This window comes from Fringilla coelebs (assembly GCF_963513975.1).
Source record: "Fringilla coelebs genome assembly, chromosome: 16".
Taxonomy (NCBI): Eukaryota; Metazoa; Chordata; class Aves; order Passeriformes; family Fringillidae; genus Fringilla; species Fringilla coelebs.
In genome coordinates this window covers 6,921,907-6,938,523 of record NC_140042.1, presented here as the reverse complement: position 1 = coordinate 6,938,523, position 16,617 = coordinate 6,921,907, and the positions used below count along the sequence as shown (strand labels likewise).

The following is a 16,617-nucleotide window of genomic DNA, read 5'->3' as shown; positions in this document are numbered from 1 at the left end:
TTGTTATGCTTTTTGCTGGATGAAATTATTTCTATAAATAGATGCTGTGGCCACATTGCTACTGTAACATAATTTAAATGTGGTGAACAGACTCAGAGTAATAATTTCTTAATAATGCCTGTGCTCAGTGGTGGCTGCAGTAGCCGTCTGCTCTAAAGCTGGGTCGTGGTGTTGCTTGCAGCTGCTGCATTAAGTTACAGACAGCTGAGGGATGTATACATCCTTCTGGTGCTGGGAAAAGCTACCTGGGGTTCATGGGAAAAGGGTGCTTTTCATTCAGAAACAGGAAGGAGGATGCTCTCTGGATTTAAGAATGCCAAAGAACTGGGGTAATAATACTTGGGTTGAACGCACCAAGTTTCCTCCTTTTAAACTGGGTAACAGAGGTCTCATGCTTTCATATTAGCGGGAATATAGTGAAGTAATTTTCTTTATCACTTCTATTTGAAGACATTACACATTCATGTGTGTGTGTAGAGCAATTCTCCCTTGTTCCCTCTGAAAATAGGTGTCTTTATGTACTTCCAGGATGTTGTACCTGGGAGTTTGGTGAGCTCCTGTGGGAAGGGCTGTAATAGTGAAGTTTGTAAAACACTTCAAGAATCCCTGTGCAGAGACAAAGTTGTGCTGGAAATTTGCTGTGCTGAAGTTGGTACTGCCTGTGTTGGGCCCAGGAAATGAATTCTCTATGACAAAGGCAGGGTTTAAATAACTACAAAATTTATAATTGAGTTACTGGAAAAGAGATGAAATTCAAAGCAGATTTCATTGCAGTGATGAAAAATAAAAAATAAATCCATGCAATATTTGTAGTGAATATTGAAAATGTCTGTAGCAATGAGTTTTGTGTGGGTAAGTTAAACTAGTACAGCTGTCATCTGTCTCCTGTCAGTCTGCAGAAAGAAAATTTGCATCAAGACAAAAGATAGTGTAGGAGGTGGGGGTTTGCTTGGCCTATTTTGCCATTTATTCCAGACACTGAAGTTGTTGTCCCAGACAAATTACTTTTCCTGTCTGTTTGACTTCTGGTTCTTTAACATCTTAGGAATAATTTTTAAAAAATCCAGGAAAAGGAAAATTAAATTGATTTTTTCAGTATGGGAAAGTGTCTGCTTCTGTGCACAGAAATTTGTTTTCAGTACTTCAAGTCATGTCCATTATCAGTAACTTCTGCAATTTCAAAAAACCTATTCAGGTCAGTCTGTTTATACCAAGCATGAATAATATGGTCCAGGTGTTGAACCAAGGGAATCTGCTATTTCTGATATCAGAGGAGAGATTCTCTTTTGATTTTCAGAGATGAAAGCTTTTTGTATAACTTGGGGTGGGAAAAAGCACTAGGTTTTGTAGTCAAATACTGTACAAATGAGCTTTAAAGGGATCAGTTTTGAGGAAAGCTCAGCAATTTCTGGTTCAAGATATAATGGATATATTCTTTGCAAAGAAATCATATCTGTTGTGAAATAACTTATCAAAATATTAAGTTGTCAGAGTGCCAGCCTGGCACTGAAATTTTTCAGATGATGATGAAATTGTTCTGAGATAATTACATTCCAGACTTTCTAAAAAAACCTTTAAGCTTTATAACATCACAGTTTACTTTCCCTGTTAAATTAGGTCAGAAAACTGACCTTTTATTTGTCAAGCAGGTAACCATTTCATTATTAAAAACTTGAATTAATCAAACAGAAGGATAATTATGCTTTTGAATGTTACTAGAGGGCCATCTACATGATATTAAAAAAATGGGATTTTTTCAGTTGTAATGAAGTAAATAATACTCCACTTGCAGAAATTGAAAAGCTAGTATTCTTGAAATTATTAAATAGTCTAGTAGAGGATATTAGTAATAATTTATTAACCTCTTTTGTACATATTTGAAATCCAAGACATTAAGGCTACTTAAAGTTTCCATTTCTACTTTACATCAGCCTGTTGTTAGAATTGGAAGAAGTCAGGAGTAGCAGCATCTGTGTTGGGGTCTGTGGGCTGTACAGAGGATGGTTATCTCTGCATGACCTGCTCAGTGTCAGAACAACATCCCTCCCATCCTTGCCATAATCTCTGTGTAACTCTTAGTCTCCTTTCTTTGCCACTTTCCAGAGAAGTCTCTGGGCTTCCCTAGCGTGTGCCAGTTGTAGGGCAGTAATTTATGGAGGAGTAGGAGTCCTGGGGCTTGATCAAGTGCCCTCTGAGGGACAGGGTAAGACTCTCCACCTGCCTTTGGTAGCAGCTGACTGAGCAGCCCTTTGTGAGTAGTGTAGCTCCAGTCCTTTGTGAATAGTTTAGTTCCAGCACAACCAGAATTCACTGATAATCCCAATGTCAGCATAAACTCTTTTAAACCGGTTTCAGTATCTTCAGCTGTGGCTTCCTGCTGCAAGTAGTGGCTTGATGTATTGGGTTGCAGTTTGTAGATTATACCAGATGCTTGATTTTGTGTCATGGTGCTAATTAAGTAGTTTCTATGTACCTCTTCATTATATGATTTTGCAGATTATGGCTCTGCAGACATTGATGCAACGTTGGGAACAGGCCAGCTCACACATGAGCTCCAAAGAGCAATGTACAGTCCTTATTCAATTAATATTTGATCTTTCAAATAAAATATTGAAGGTTGAAGGATTCAAACTGCCACCTAGTACTTCTAGCCTTAAAAATGTGTTTTCATTTTCATCTTAAAACCAGTACTAAATATTGCTTATCTCATTTGTTTACCATTTTATTAAAAGAAATAAAAATCTGTAGGTAATGTAACTCTTAATGTGCTATATGTATGTCTGTGTCAGTATATTAATACCAAATGTTATGAGTGATATTTACTTAAATGCTTGTGGAAGAAGACATAACATTCATTCCTTTTCCTCTGGAATTGCTCTTCCTAGGGAATACAGTTTCTGATAGAAAATGACCTCCTGCACAACACTGCAGAAGACATTGCACAGTTCCTTTATAAAGGAGAAGGATTAAATAAAACGGTAATTGGAGATTACCTCGGTGAAAGGTAAAGTCAAAATATTGGAACTTTGCTCTTGAGCTTGCAAAACACTCTCACAGGTTTTGGGTAGTTCCCCTTCACAGGCTGCAGGAGAGAGCTGCTCCAGTTCTCTCAGATCCATAAAAGCTACAGTGGGGATGTGCTACAGTATTGTGTTGGGTTGTTATTTTTAAATGGGTACATCATGGAATGATATTTAATTAACTATAATTTAGTATTTTGAGTAAACCAAAACATTTTTCTGCAGTGCAGAATTCAGTACCATGAGCTTTTGGAATGTCTGAGAGTTGTGTTGCAACACTCCTGGTAACTCTTAGTACTGTGTCCAGAAGGAGGAGTGGTTTACAGTCAGTAATAATTGGACTGTAAAGAAATTACTTATTAAAACAGGTATTTCCTGGGACAGTAGTTCCAGCAGGTTTTGGTGTTGTCACTTCCCTGCACACACACGTCCCATTGCTAAGCAGGTGTCTCCAGGGGCAGCTGCACCCTGTCCTTATCAGTCCTGGTACAATCAACATGCAGTTTGCATATTTATGCACACTGTTGCAAAACACAGAATGCAAATGCCTTCCATTGCTGTGTAACCCAGGAATTGATTTTTAAAAGGCGGCTGAGAGAGGCAGCAGTGCAGTGGGTTGGATTGTGTGTATGTAGGTGCTGGCACACGTTCAGTGCCACCTGGGGAGCTCTCAAAGGTGGCTCATTTAGGATGTACTCCTGTGGCAGCTCCCTTTTGAGACACTCTTCAGTCTGGTCCCAGCAGCAATGGTGTGGTTTTTACTCAGCAGTGTCCTCTTGGCTTTCACAGGTTCAGTAAAAGTTTTTACTGTAATATGAGAATTTTGAAAACAGATCTTTGTTATGAAGCCTCTATGCAGAATATGTAGACATGTCAACAGTTTTTATACAACAGAATTATGTCTGAGGACATTCTCTCCTGCTTTGCCATCCCCTCTCAGGGGCCCATCATAAATTACTTCTGTACTCTAGCTAAATATAGCTGAAGACAAGACCAGGTTAGTCAACAGACTGAAATATTTGTATAACATTCTGCCATAAAGAGATTGAAAGTCAGTAATATAGATTCTAAGTCTTAAAGCACTCAGCAAGCAGAAAAAAATGAATGGTGAAATGCAATAAGGTAACACTTAAAAATATGGCAAAAATTATAATAAGGGATGAATTGCATCCTAAAAAAAGACTTTTGATTTCTTTCTGTGAGGGTAAATCTTCACTTCTTTTTTAAGTGGCTTCCTGGAGCATTTTATTGTTTGTCTTGTGTCTTTGGAGGTGTACCCAGCACAAGTACTGCATGCCTATAAACAAAATAAATAATCTGCTTTAAGTAAAAACATACCCCTCTGGAGTGCTCTCTTTTATTACACTCTCATGCCACTTCATTGAAAAGCAGTTGCCCAGTTGAATTGTGCATTGCTAAATTTGGTGAGAATTGCTTGGATTTGCTGAGAGAACTGATGTGTTTTTCTGTAAACCATGTAGGAGCATGCTAATGAATGAACAGTTGGTTTTGAGGTGTTTACTCCTGAGTGTTGCAGGTTAGTCTGACTGTGCAGTTAGTCAGCAGAGCAGCAGCTAATTCCTGGTGGGTGCACACCTTTCTATTTTCGGGTGGAGGCTGATACACAGCATTCTGTCTTGGTGAGGTATTTAAAGCACACCCTGAGGATTATAAACCTTTATTCTTCTGGCAAAGGAACTCAGTGATGGTGTGGGCCAAGTTCTGTCCATCCACATAGTTTTGTGTTCATTACATGTTTAAATGTTAGTTTTAAATTTAAATACCCTTGTACCAAGCAAAGCATAATTTGGCTCATGATTTGCATACCAATATAAGAGATTGGTGAGAGGAAGCCCATTCAAAACTTCTTCTGATTTTAGTTCACTTTGTTCTTCCAGTTCTTGGGAATGGAGTAAGAGTACAGTACATGCTAAGCTGCTCTTTTCAAAAGCTGTTCTTTTTCTTGGATGCAATCAATAGAAGCATTTCTGTTTCTTACCTTTGTATATAAATTAAGATACTGCTTCAATATTTTCTGTTCTTAAAGTGGAAAGAAGATAGTTTGTTAATTGTATGTTGTATGGCTAGAGAAATCAGTCTTACATTAACCATTGTTTTAAGAATTCATGATAATTTCTGCAAAAGGCTTTTTACTGATTGAATTTCTCAGGTGTCCTCCTATGTCAAGGAGGTACAGTAATAATAAATGTGAAGTACAGTAATAATAAATGTGAAGCAAATAAGGCAAGGCTATTTTTAGGTCATTTAAATAAGCAGTTCTAAAATAAGTTCAAATGTGCTGGCTTTTGCTAACCTACCAGCAAAAATGGCCAAAGTAGTAGTGTTAAATATGAAAATACCTTTCAAATAAATGTGTAGATTATTCCTGATGGCTTTATTTGATCAGTGTGAGTTATTTCCTTATTTATTTTCAGAAGCAAATCGAGATAACTAACAAGTCTTTAAAGGTCAGAATTGTAATTGTCTATTTCTATTTTTGTCTTTCACAGAGATGAATTTAATATTAAAGTTCTTCAGGCTTTTGTTGAACTCCATGAGTTCGCTGATCTCAATCTTGTACAAGCCTTAAGGTGAGTAAATTCTTTCTGTTTTTTGACTTGAGCTTCCTCTATCAAATTGCATGTTTATATGAGTCACTGTGTTGATCTATTCGTCAGAAAGCTGCTCTACAGCTCAGCACAACTGTACAAATTACTGTGCAAGTGAGCAGAGACAGCTCTGATTAACCCTTCTGATGGCTTGTGTGTGTGCTGCCCTTGAGGGTGAAAACTCCTGGTTATTTCAGGTTATTTTTAAATACAAACAACTAAAACAGCTATTAATCCTCAGTTTGCCTGCCACATGTGGACATTTGAAGACCTGTTTTATATCTTAGCACAGAGATAGGCTGAAAAAGAAACTCTTTACTTAAGTAATTTTCTTCCTCCTTTTACTCCACCTCAACTTGTCCTTCTGGGCAGGGAGGGGGAGAAATCCACTGATCCATGCTCTCACTGCTTATGTTCAGTCACAGAGAGGTAAACTTTGAAACAAGTGATTTCCTTCTGCTTGCCTCAGTTTCCCACTTGTCATGTGAAAGAAAGTGTGATATCTTAGTTTGTTTTCTTCCCTTGCTACATGAACAATTCCCTTGATTTATCTGGGATGCTTGCATACAGTGACCTTGTGAGATCCCTTCTCATCTTGGTGAGAATCCGTAACAGATTGATCAAATTAGGTTGACTTAGACAGTTCTGCCTGGTTTTTTGCCCCAAGTGACTCCCTCCTGACACCAGATAAATGGAAATGTCCGTGTGATCTTTGTTTCTGGTGCAGTGCCTTGTGATGTGGAGTCAGAACAGCTTTGCTATGGTTGAGTGATGTGGTGATGATAACTTGAGCTGCCTGAGGCTTGAGCCAAAGAAGCCTTTTCTGTGGCTGCTGAAGCTTGTCTGGGAAGCTTCGTATTCCTGTCTCTTTTACCCAGTTTGATGTTAGGTTTGACTTTATTCTTCCTTAGCAGCTGCTACTATTAAATGTTTGTATTTTGGTAGCTTACAAAATTCGTGATCTGGGTTGGAACCTTGCACGAGGTGAGTAAAGACAGTACATAGAGCTGACAAGCTAAAGATGGCCTGTGACACTTGAATATGATATCCTAAAATGAAAACCAATGAAACAGGAATAAATGGTTGTTATATATCCAATGTACAAGGAATAGTGAGAACTTGTTTTGCATGGCAGAGCATGTAACTTTGCTGGTTTAGATCCTGGTTTAATTCAGATAATTCTTTTGCTAAGAGATAAAAGAATAAATGATGAAATTCATTGGAACGTTTTAGTGCCACAATGTGCCAAAATAAATTTGTGAAGACTTCTGTCCTGTATGCATTCCAGTGTACCTCTGTGCAGAAATAATGTTACAAAAGTAAACTCTGTATTTCAGTTTATGCTGCTAAGCAGTGGCAAGATCTGCTGCATATATTACAGAATTACTGAAATGATGACATAAGTTGTTCTTTTTAAGGCCTAGGTCTGATTCTTGTAGGGTTAGCTTACAGTAGACAGGCAGCACCTCTCTAAGCAGTGGGGTTTTCTTCTTGTTGTTACCATTTTTAGAAGGTTCTGTATGAATTTAAGTAAATATGTTAAGTCTTTCTGTATTCCTTGTTTCTCTTTCCTTACACCAGAAATATTTTGTATAATGTGTCTTTTTACATTGTGAGTAAAGTCTAGCTGACTGTTCATTGCTTTTTGAGGCCAGGAAACCCAGGGAGGATTGAACTCATTTTTTCCCCCCATAGCATTCTCATGGCAAAAATGGGATGCATACAGAAAATTGTTTACTAGTCTGGAAAAAAGAGAGAGCCTCAGAATATGAACTGCCATATTATCTTGCCTGATAGCATGCAGTGTTGCTGGCTGAGTTACTGGGCTAGCCATCTGTGCATGTTGCTTTATAATAGCTCCTGACTTGTGTGTTGAGAGATTGAGAACATATTTCTAGGACATTCTATATAGGTAATGCTGATTTTTTTTTGTTTTTCTTTTTCTGTTTGTTTCATATTATTTGTAATAAAAACCTGATATATAAATACTGGAATGAGTCTAACAACTATTCTTCCCTTCTGTAGGCAGTTTCTGTGGAGCTTCAGACTCCCAGGAGAGGCTCAAAAAATTGACCGTATGATGGAAGCTTTTGCTTCACGCTATTGCCTTTGTAACCCAGGAGTCTTCCAGTCCACAGGTCAGTCACAGGAAACCACAGGAGTTCTTAAGTACTTATGTGATCCAAATATAATTTTTATTTATATATATTTGTGTGTGTGTATGTTCTTCTACATCTGATGCAAAATCATAATGGCCAGCTGGAAGTTAGGGATAAAATAATGTGTGAAATGAGAAATACCTGAGGAATGAGAAAATGTGACCCAATAATCCAGGAGGTGCAAGCTTATGGTCAGAATGCATTTTCATTTATAAAACATCACAGAACTGCACAGAATGCTCTGGCATTGCTGTTCTGTTTGGCTGTATACACAAATAGATTGCTCTTGATCACTTAATTTAAGGAACAGATAGGATGGGAAAAGGTTGGTGTAAAGCAGGTCTGTAACAGCTAGAGAGGAAAATAGCTACTGAAAACAAACTGCTGAAGATGCAGGCACATTTTCCCTCTCGGTAGCAGGTTTTCATCCTGCTTTTTCTTACACAGAATCTTGTGCTTGAATTCTGGGAGAATTTACTATAATGATAACCATGTCAAGAGGCATGATAAGATTTCCTTTGTCATCTTCTGATATTATCCAGTAGTGCTAGCTACCTCCTGTGTGCCAAGGAATTGAGTCAATGTCATTTTCAGACTTTTTAAATGCCTTCAGAATATTACTTTGAGGAGACAATTCTTTTTTTGTGGAGAGAGCTTTGGAAGTACTTTGAGTAGGAGGAGGCTGATGGACCAGGTTTATTATAGCATCCACCACTATGATTTAGGCAAAATCTGTGCAGAGAACATTTTGCCCAACACTTAAGCGTTTCAAGTGAAATGTTAATTTGGGGTGATAGCAATAAGGATAAGAGTTTAAAATTTTTTTGATTCCCATACAGTTTTTCTTATACTTGTTTTTTATTTGAATGGTAACATTTTTTTCTTCTTGGGCTTACTTCAACAGCTTAAGGATTTTATACTTTTATGTACAATGTTCAGGATTTTTTTGACTGTTTGTTTTTCTTTATCAGTCAGGATGAGCTGTATACTAATTTTACAGGTTTGTACACACAACACATGGGAATATAAACCATTTTTCAAATCTGATTTCAGATACATGTTATGTGCTTTCATTTGCCATCATTATGTTGAATACCAGCCTGCACAACCACAACGTGCGAGATAAACCCACGGTGGAGAGGTTTATCTCCATGAATCGTGGAATTAATGAAGGTGGAGACCTTCCAGAGGAATTGCTAAGGGTAAGTTGGGCTGGGCAGGACAAAGCCTGGCTTTGTGTTTTTAATAGCAGGCTTAAAAGTGTGCACAACAGTTCTCAGGCAGATTTGTCAAGGGAGGGCAAAAGAACATTTTCTAGCATGTGTAACCATTTGAGTAGCTGAAAGAAACAGTTTTTGTTATTCACAGCTACTTTGAGCTAGTTCTGCCTATATCCAACCTTTTGTTGAGAACAGGCTGTTTCAGAGAAAATGCTCTGTGTTCTCTCAGTAGTTTGCTTATGGCAGAATTCTTGTGGAATTGGCTGCTTATGAAAAAAGTAGCATTTCTATCAGAAAAAAATCGTAAAATTTTTTTTTTCTTTGTTGCCTCTCATTTTTCCCACATTTTGTGAAGCTCCCTCCTTGAGAAATCAGTAAAAATAACTGCTATAAGACAGTGTTATAGGCTACACCATTTTACGAAAACCCAGATTCATTTGGTGAAACTTGTACTAAATGAAAAATACTAAATGCTGAAGTTAAAATAAAAATGTCATTCCTAGGAGTGCTTAGGAAATTTGTACTGAAGAGAGACTTGTGTAGATGAAGTAGTTTAAAATCAAACTTGATCAAAGTAGTAAACAAAGATAGACAGGGGGTGGTCCAGAATTTTATGGACAACATTTCCTGGGATTTTTATACTAATAGTCTGAGAAGCAGTAAGATATCCTGGTTGCATTTTCTGTTAAGACATTTATTAATGAGGTCTTTTTCCTCTTTTATTTTTCTAGAATTTATATGAAAGTATTAAGAATGAGCCATTTAAAATTCCAGAGGATGATGGAAATGATCTAACGCATACATTTTTTAATCCAGATAGAGAAGGTTGGCTGCTGAAATTAGGTTAGTCACAAGGGCACTTCTGCTGCTGTATGTTTGTTCATTGTTAGCATGTTTGCTGCTCCGTGTCTTCCTGCTTTCTTGTGAAGGTAACAGGTTTCACTTTGTATTTAAAAATGTATGAACCAAAATAAGTAGCTCCTTTACGTCTGAAGGCTGTTACTTCTTATTTTGCATATCCAAATTAGCAATCTCGTTTCAAACTTGGGAGTTTTATTTCTGAGATCTGAGAAATAAAAACTCATCGACAAAAAGGAAACACCACATGGTATTTACCACATGCTGTGACTGATAAATAACAACTGAGTCTCCATAAGGTCATTTCAGAAAACTGTGTGTGATGTTTCAACACAGTTTTCTGTGTACAAAAAAAGGATTTCTCTTCAAATAGTTATTTTTGTATGTCTTTATTTTTCCATATTATTTGTGAGTTTCTCTTGGTTTGGTTTTGGCTATGATTTTTTAATGAGTGGTTTAAATGTGCCTTCTTGTTTTCCTTATGGCCTATGACCTATCACCTTTCTGTTCTGTGACTGGCTGTCTCTGCTTATTCTGCATTAGGAGGTACGTATCTGATTGCTTTCCAGTCCCCTCTTCTTCAGTTGCTCATTCTTTTATTTTCTTCCTCCTTCCTCCTGGCTTTTTCTTTTTTTTCTTTTCTTTTTTTTTTTGAATCAGATTCGTTGTAGCATTTTGCTTTTCCACTCAGTGTCACTAACAGTGTCATCAGTGGTGCTCTGAGGGACTGGCATGTCAGTGTCTAACTCACATGCAGGTGTGTTCTGCAAAAGAAGAAAGCATTTGTATGCAAAGCAGAAAAATAAGGATGACTTCAGCACACTTTTATCATTCATGGAAGAACATAACAAGGAAAGAATAATCTCTGCTGAGAGTAAACAACATGTCTTGCTCTGTCATGAAGTTTCAGAGTGTTTTTGTTACTTGTTAATCAATGATAATAGGTTGTTGAAAGATTGATTACATTTGAAATACATATTTATAAAAGCTGTTCTTTTTCCTGCTTGTTTTCCTTTTAAAATATTTAGCTTATTTAAACATTTAGCTTTTTAAACAGAGTTTTAAATGAGCTTCAAATTTAGGGTTGCAGAAACCTCAGGTAGTTCAGTCTCCTGGCACTGTAAGATGCCTTTATTTTTACAGACTTGTAAAGTTGATGGGATTCACTTTTTCCCTTGGCCTTAGGGATTTTTTTTTCCTATATAAAGGAGGCTGACACTTTGTTTTAAGAGTTGTTTTCAAGACAATAAATTTTTTAGATTTAAACACCAGCACACACTTCCCTAGAGACAGTTATTGGCCACTTTAATGTGTTGAAGTGGAAGGAACTTTGCACTTGGCGAATGGTGACTAAAGTGTGGAAATTGATGTGTGCTGGTGTGCACATAAGGAGGATGGTGAAAGTAGAGCCTGGATAGAGCCATAGGCCACAGTGCTGATTGCACCTGGAACTTGGTGGTCATGCTTGTGCTGGAAGGAAATGGATCTGAAAAGGAAGCATTTGGAATTCATTCACGTGCTCCCCAATGTCGAATTTGACCTCTGTGCTACAGATGCTGTGGAGCTCCTTTTCTAACTACAAAGAAGCAAAGCTCTTGCTTTTTGACCTGTATTGGCTCAGCTAGCACAATGTCAAACATGACCTTGCAGCTTTTCTCCATTTGGTAGCATGAGATGATGGTTAACAGAAAAGCCTTTCAAGCTGGTGTAGGTGGAATGTGCTTCTTGGAGAAGAGGTCGAGTGTAAGGCCAGGCTGTGCCTGTTGCTGTTGCCAGTGCCCCCTCGTGAACTTACACATAATGGGAGCACAGGCAAGTGTGAGTGTGTCTAGAGGAGTGACAACATCCTCTGTGGAAGAAACTGCTCATAAAAGAGATCTAATAAAAAATAGAGGAACAAAGAAATTGAGGAAGCGATGACCGAAAGTAAGTGAGAGCTGCCAGGAACTCCCGCACAGTCTGTCTGTGGTGTAAAGTCAATAAACCACAGGTCAGGACTGCAAACTCTGGCTGAGTCTTCAGTGTGTAGGATGCAGATGAGGCAGAGTGCACAGAAAACCCAGTAGTAAAAGGGTGTGTGAAGCAGAAGGGTGTTACACGTAACACTCCCACAGTATGAGGATTATTTGAATAAAGAAATGAAACATGTCCAGAAGCCTCCGGTGAATCAGCCTGGGAATGCCTGGAGCTGTGCTTCTGTGAAAGACTGCATTTTTTCCACAGACACAGACTGGTGCAGACTAATACATTGCTGGTTTAGATGCAATGACCAGAAATAAACCTGACAGTATTTTTTTTTCTTTTCTTTTTTTCCCTTTTACTTCTTTCCTCTCCTTCAAGTTTCCTATTTGCTAGGAGTCTTAAACTGTATGTTGAGAGTGCTGTCTCAATCCACATTGTTTGAATTCTTACAGTCCTTTCTCTTGGGAAGCACTTCTTGTGAAATGGGTGTGGTTTCCTTCAGTTCTAGAAGCTTCTGACACTAAAAACTTGTGTGTTGTTGAAATGCTTAGGAGACAAGCTCCTGCATGAGGGTTTAAGTGCTCAGTTGTGATAAAACATAGAAGTTGAAATAGGAAGTTTTTATATAAAACTATAAACGTGACTAAGACTACTTGCAGGCTCTGAGTATATCAAGACAGTACATTGTATCTGGTGTTTCTCATAGTCAGCTCTTCCCATTTATGTAGTTGTGCCCCTTTTTTAGTATTCCATCCCTTACTGTATTGATTTTTCTCTGGGCAGAAGAGAGATATCATGAAACTTAGATTGTAAAATTCATCTGTCCAAGAGACTAGTCTGGGTTTTAGAAGGCTGGGAGGGTCCAGAAGGCTTTTGGAGAGTTTGCTGCTCTGAATTGTTCAGAGGTGACTGTGTTAAGTCCGAGTGCCAAACCTGGCAGCCAGACAGCAATTCTGGTTTTATCTATCTAGACTTAGCCAGTGCCTTTAAATAGACATCTTTATCTTGGTAGACCTGAATTATCATTCAGTTCTGCATCGTTTGAAGCATGGTGTAATGAAAATGAATGCAGCAAGTTAAAAACTGAAAGCTGCTGAGTGCTAGTGAGTCCTCCTTGGAGCAGCTTGACACACTGTGAGCCTTCAGATTTTTCTGCATAACGAGTGGTGTAAATACCGTAAAATTTTCTGCCATCCACTCTCAAGTATTTTGAAATTATTGCCTGTGCTCTCTTTGCTAGTGCCCAAGCTAGAACTGTTTTGCTAGGAAGGTGTTTCCTTGCCTTAAGCAGCTTCTCTTGGCCAATTGCTTCTTTTGTGTTATACTTTCTTCTAGTTAGAGGGAAACTTTGACATTATTCCCCCAAACTGGAGAGGAAATGATTTCAGCCAGACACATGAGTGTGTTAATTTTTTCTGCCAGTCAGGCAGTTACAGAGCCTTTGGAGAAGGTCCAGCAGCTTCACATCCGGGCCTGTCCCGCCAGCGGTGCTTGTTCCAGCACATCTGTCCTTGGAGGATGTTGTTTCTCCTCCCTAATCTGGGCTGAGAGAACAGGGCTGGTTCATCAGGAAACCGGTGCCTTCCTGTACCTGCCTGGCTCTTGTGGGGACTGAGGTTCTTCCAGGTTGAGGCAATCAGTGTTGTGGTCAAGAGAAAATGCTTTTTAAAAGAAACCCAAACTTTGATCCAACCAACTGTGTAGTTGCTGAGTCTGTTCTGTCTGGTGCTATCTAAATGAACTCAGGAGAAAAAAATACATTTTTGGTGTGTGCATCTCTCAGCTCTAAAACTTTTTATATAAATGACCTGAAGATTTGAGTAGAACTTTGACTTTAGTTACCTTGCTGCCTTTAGCCTTAAGGTCTTTTTTATTTTGGAGATTAATGTTTCCTAAGTCATTGCCAGTTATTTTCCCCTTTATTATAGATGGTTTCTTTTACCTTGTTGCCTAGTTTGTACTTTGCCCAGAGTTAAAAAAAAAAATCCTATGTGGAGTTACAAAGGTGAAGAGGATTTCTGTTCCTGTTTCTGTACATTTCGCCTTGTAGCCTTTTCTTGTAGTTTACTTACATTTCCACCTACTGTGGAAGATACTGTGCTTCTATATTTCATTATTTGAGATGTCTGTGCATTTTTGTAATCAGCATGATCTTTCAGAAGTATTGTCACTTATCTCTCCATTTCTGTAAATGTTTATGGGTTCATACTCGGGTTTTCTTGATCCTCTTCTGCTAACTTTATTCCTTCCAGTCTTAATCTTTAAGAGGCTGGCAGCTGGAATAAGAGATGAAGTATGGCACTAAACCCTCTGTTGTTTTGTGAGCCTACAGCAATCTCAGCCAAGGACAAGAATGTTTTGTTATCACGTGTTTTTACCTATTAATCTCATGTGCAGTTTACAGGCCACAGTGCCTTATCAGCCACCTGCTAGAGCTGCAGCCCATTGTAAAGGCATATTAAACACATGTGATGTGGTGACCCCTGCAAATTTGATTAGTGCAGATTACATTTTGATTTTTGTTAGAGTTTCTGTGCTGTTGACAGCTGAAACTCAGTAATGGGATGGGGAGACAGATTTATATGTGAGAGTAGTTCCTGATCCCACCAAAAAATCCTGCCTAACTGCTTTTCTTTTCCAACTTTTTTTTTTTTTTACTCTTTGGAAGAGTAACTGATAGCTTGGTGGAGCAGGGACTTAAGGTCTATTTCTATGACTCCCATGAGTGCTGTAACCCAGTGAGCTACTGGCTGTTTTAGGAGAAGAGAGCAGTAAGGGGGATGTTGATGGAAATACATAATCTTCTTTGTGGCTTCCCTGGAACTGGGTGGTGTTTCATGACAAAAACTTCCTCAAAACTGCAGCATGATTACAGAAGTTTTCAGGTTTGAGAAATCTGGCTTTTCCAGAGAGAGTGGATGTTGTCAGGAAAACATTCAACAAACTCAACTGCTGTTTACTGCTTGGCTATTCATATTTTTCTGGGAGTGTGTGTTTCAGGTCTGATGTTTCTTAAATTATAAACAGGTTTTCTTTCAAATATATGGTTATTACTGATTTTTTATTGTGTTTTGACATGATATCACAGTTAATGAGAAATGCCTTGATTCACTTCAATCTGCTCTGTGATAGTAACCTCTTTCCCTGTTGGATTCATTCTCTCTCCTCCTGAATTATTTTCCTACTAGCACTGGAAAAGCCATGACCTCTGATAGCTGATGTTACCTGTTAGCCTGAAAAACAGGGCGTTTTAGAGTCATAAAAATGTTAAGTGCTGTTAATCTGCTAACCTTGGAGGGCAGAAGGTGGCTGGGAGCGCTGGCAGTGGCTCTGGGTGTGTGAGCGCGAGTCACGTTGTGGGGCCGCAGGAGCGCCCGGCTCCGTGTGACTCGGGCTGAGTCCATCCCTCCCAGCCCAAACACTTCCTGGTGCTTGAGCCAGCTCTCGGTCAAGGTGATGAAGGAATTTTTCTAGTGACTTACGTGCCAGTTTGAACATCTCTGCAGTGTTTACTTAAAGATCTGTCACAGTGGTTGTACTAAAATTCAGTTCTTCCCTCACTGTCTCCAGTTCACTCAACCATTCATTGTGTCACGGCTTCTGCATCTTGCACTTTTTTGCCTTCACTTATTTCACCACACCTGCTTGCAGATTAAATTTTTCTTAAGATATGAGTGCATCTGGTGGAACATCAAGTCTATTGAGTACATTGAATGTTGCAGTGTGTTAGCACTGGGTTATTGTGGAGGTTGTGAAAAACAGCAATAGGAAGGTACAACATGCAACATACTTGGTCTGCAATGCAAATATGCAGTAGATTGGTATCAAGAAATGTCATGATATCCCTAGAATTGTTCTTTAATTTGAGTTGGATTTTTGTATTAAACAAAAACCCAGCTATTTTAAGCAGAACAAAAAGATCAAAAAATTATGCTTATATCTTAAATTTGATGATATGACTTGGATTAAACTGGGTATCTTGTGTGTATTAATGGTGCTCTTTTATGCACAGGTGTTCAGTAGCAAGATCAGCTCTTTTGAAATGTTGGCTTAATGAAATTAAATCACTGCTGAATGGATGATGCACAGGTGGTGACATAATCCTGAAGTCAGATAACTATGGTGGATCTAAAGCTTTAATAACATATGCATGCTCTATCTACAATTGTCTTTCTTGGAAATGAATTTTAAAATAATGTAATGTGGGAAGCCAAGTGTGTTCTGAAGCAGCCATTGGCAGAAAAACAACTGAGGGCCAGAACAATGCTGTTGTTTCTAAAAAGAAACTGTTCCCTACAGAGTGGCATTAGCAGGTGTAAGGAGGAGGAGCTCTGTGGTTGCTGTTATCTAAACTGTTAATGAAGGAAAAATTGGCATTTTTGGAGCAGTAGCTATTTCTTCTGTCAAGTGTAGTCAGTGATATATTTACCCACGAAGAGAAGATGTTTTTAAAATACTGAAAGATGACAAATTATATACCATATACTTTTGGTATATTTTGGCACAGGATTTGCTCCTCATTGATGACACGTTGTATTTGTTCTGTTAATGTTTCTGAGCACCTTACACACTTGATATTAAATCGGAAAGTAAAGACAGGTTCTTAATCACATCTTTGCTGATGATTGGAGTCACAGGAAGGTGATAAAATGCCCTTGATTTTATTAATGGGACCCTTTCCTTGCCCAGGACAAGCTGTTCAGGGGGTTTCTCCTGTTGCAGGGATGCAGTTGCTGGTTCTGCAGCTGGTGCTGGTGTGGGCAGCCGTGGGTGTCAGAGCAGCCCAGGG

General features: G+C 38.5%; 1 protein-coding gene across 2 annotated transcripts in view; it reads left to right on the top strand.

Moving 5' to 3' along the window:
- The window catches only part of CYTH3 (cytohesin 3), a gene marked incomplete at its 5' end in the record, with an annotated part of 48,271 nt that overhangs the window by 26,724 nt on the left and 4,930 nt on the right, over positions 1-16,617 (top strand). For both annotated transcript variants that reach the window (XM_084216159.1, XM_084216158.1), the window contains 5 exons: positions 2,886-3,004; positions 5,531-5,611; positions 7,655-7,767; positions 8,842-8,990; positions 9,740-9,851. In XM_084216159.1, coding sequence (XP_084072285.1) covers positions 2,886-3,004; positions 5,531-5,611; positions 7,655-7,767; positions 8,842-8,990; positions 9,740-9,851 — 574 coding nt within the window. The remainder of the gene's footprint in view (positions 1-2,885; positions 3,005-5,530; positions 5,612-7,654; positions 7,768-8,841; positions 8,991-9,739; positions 9,852-16,617) is intronic.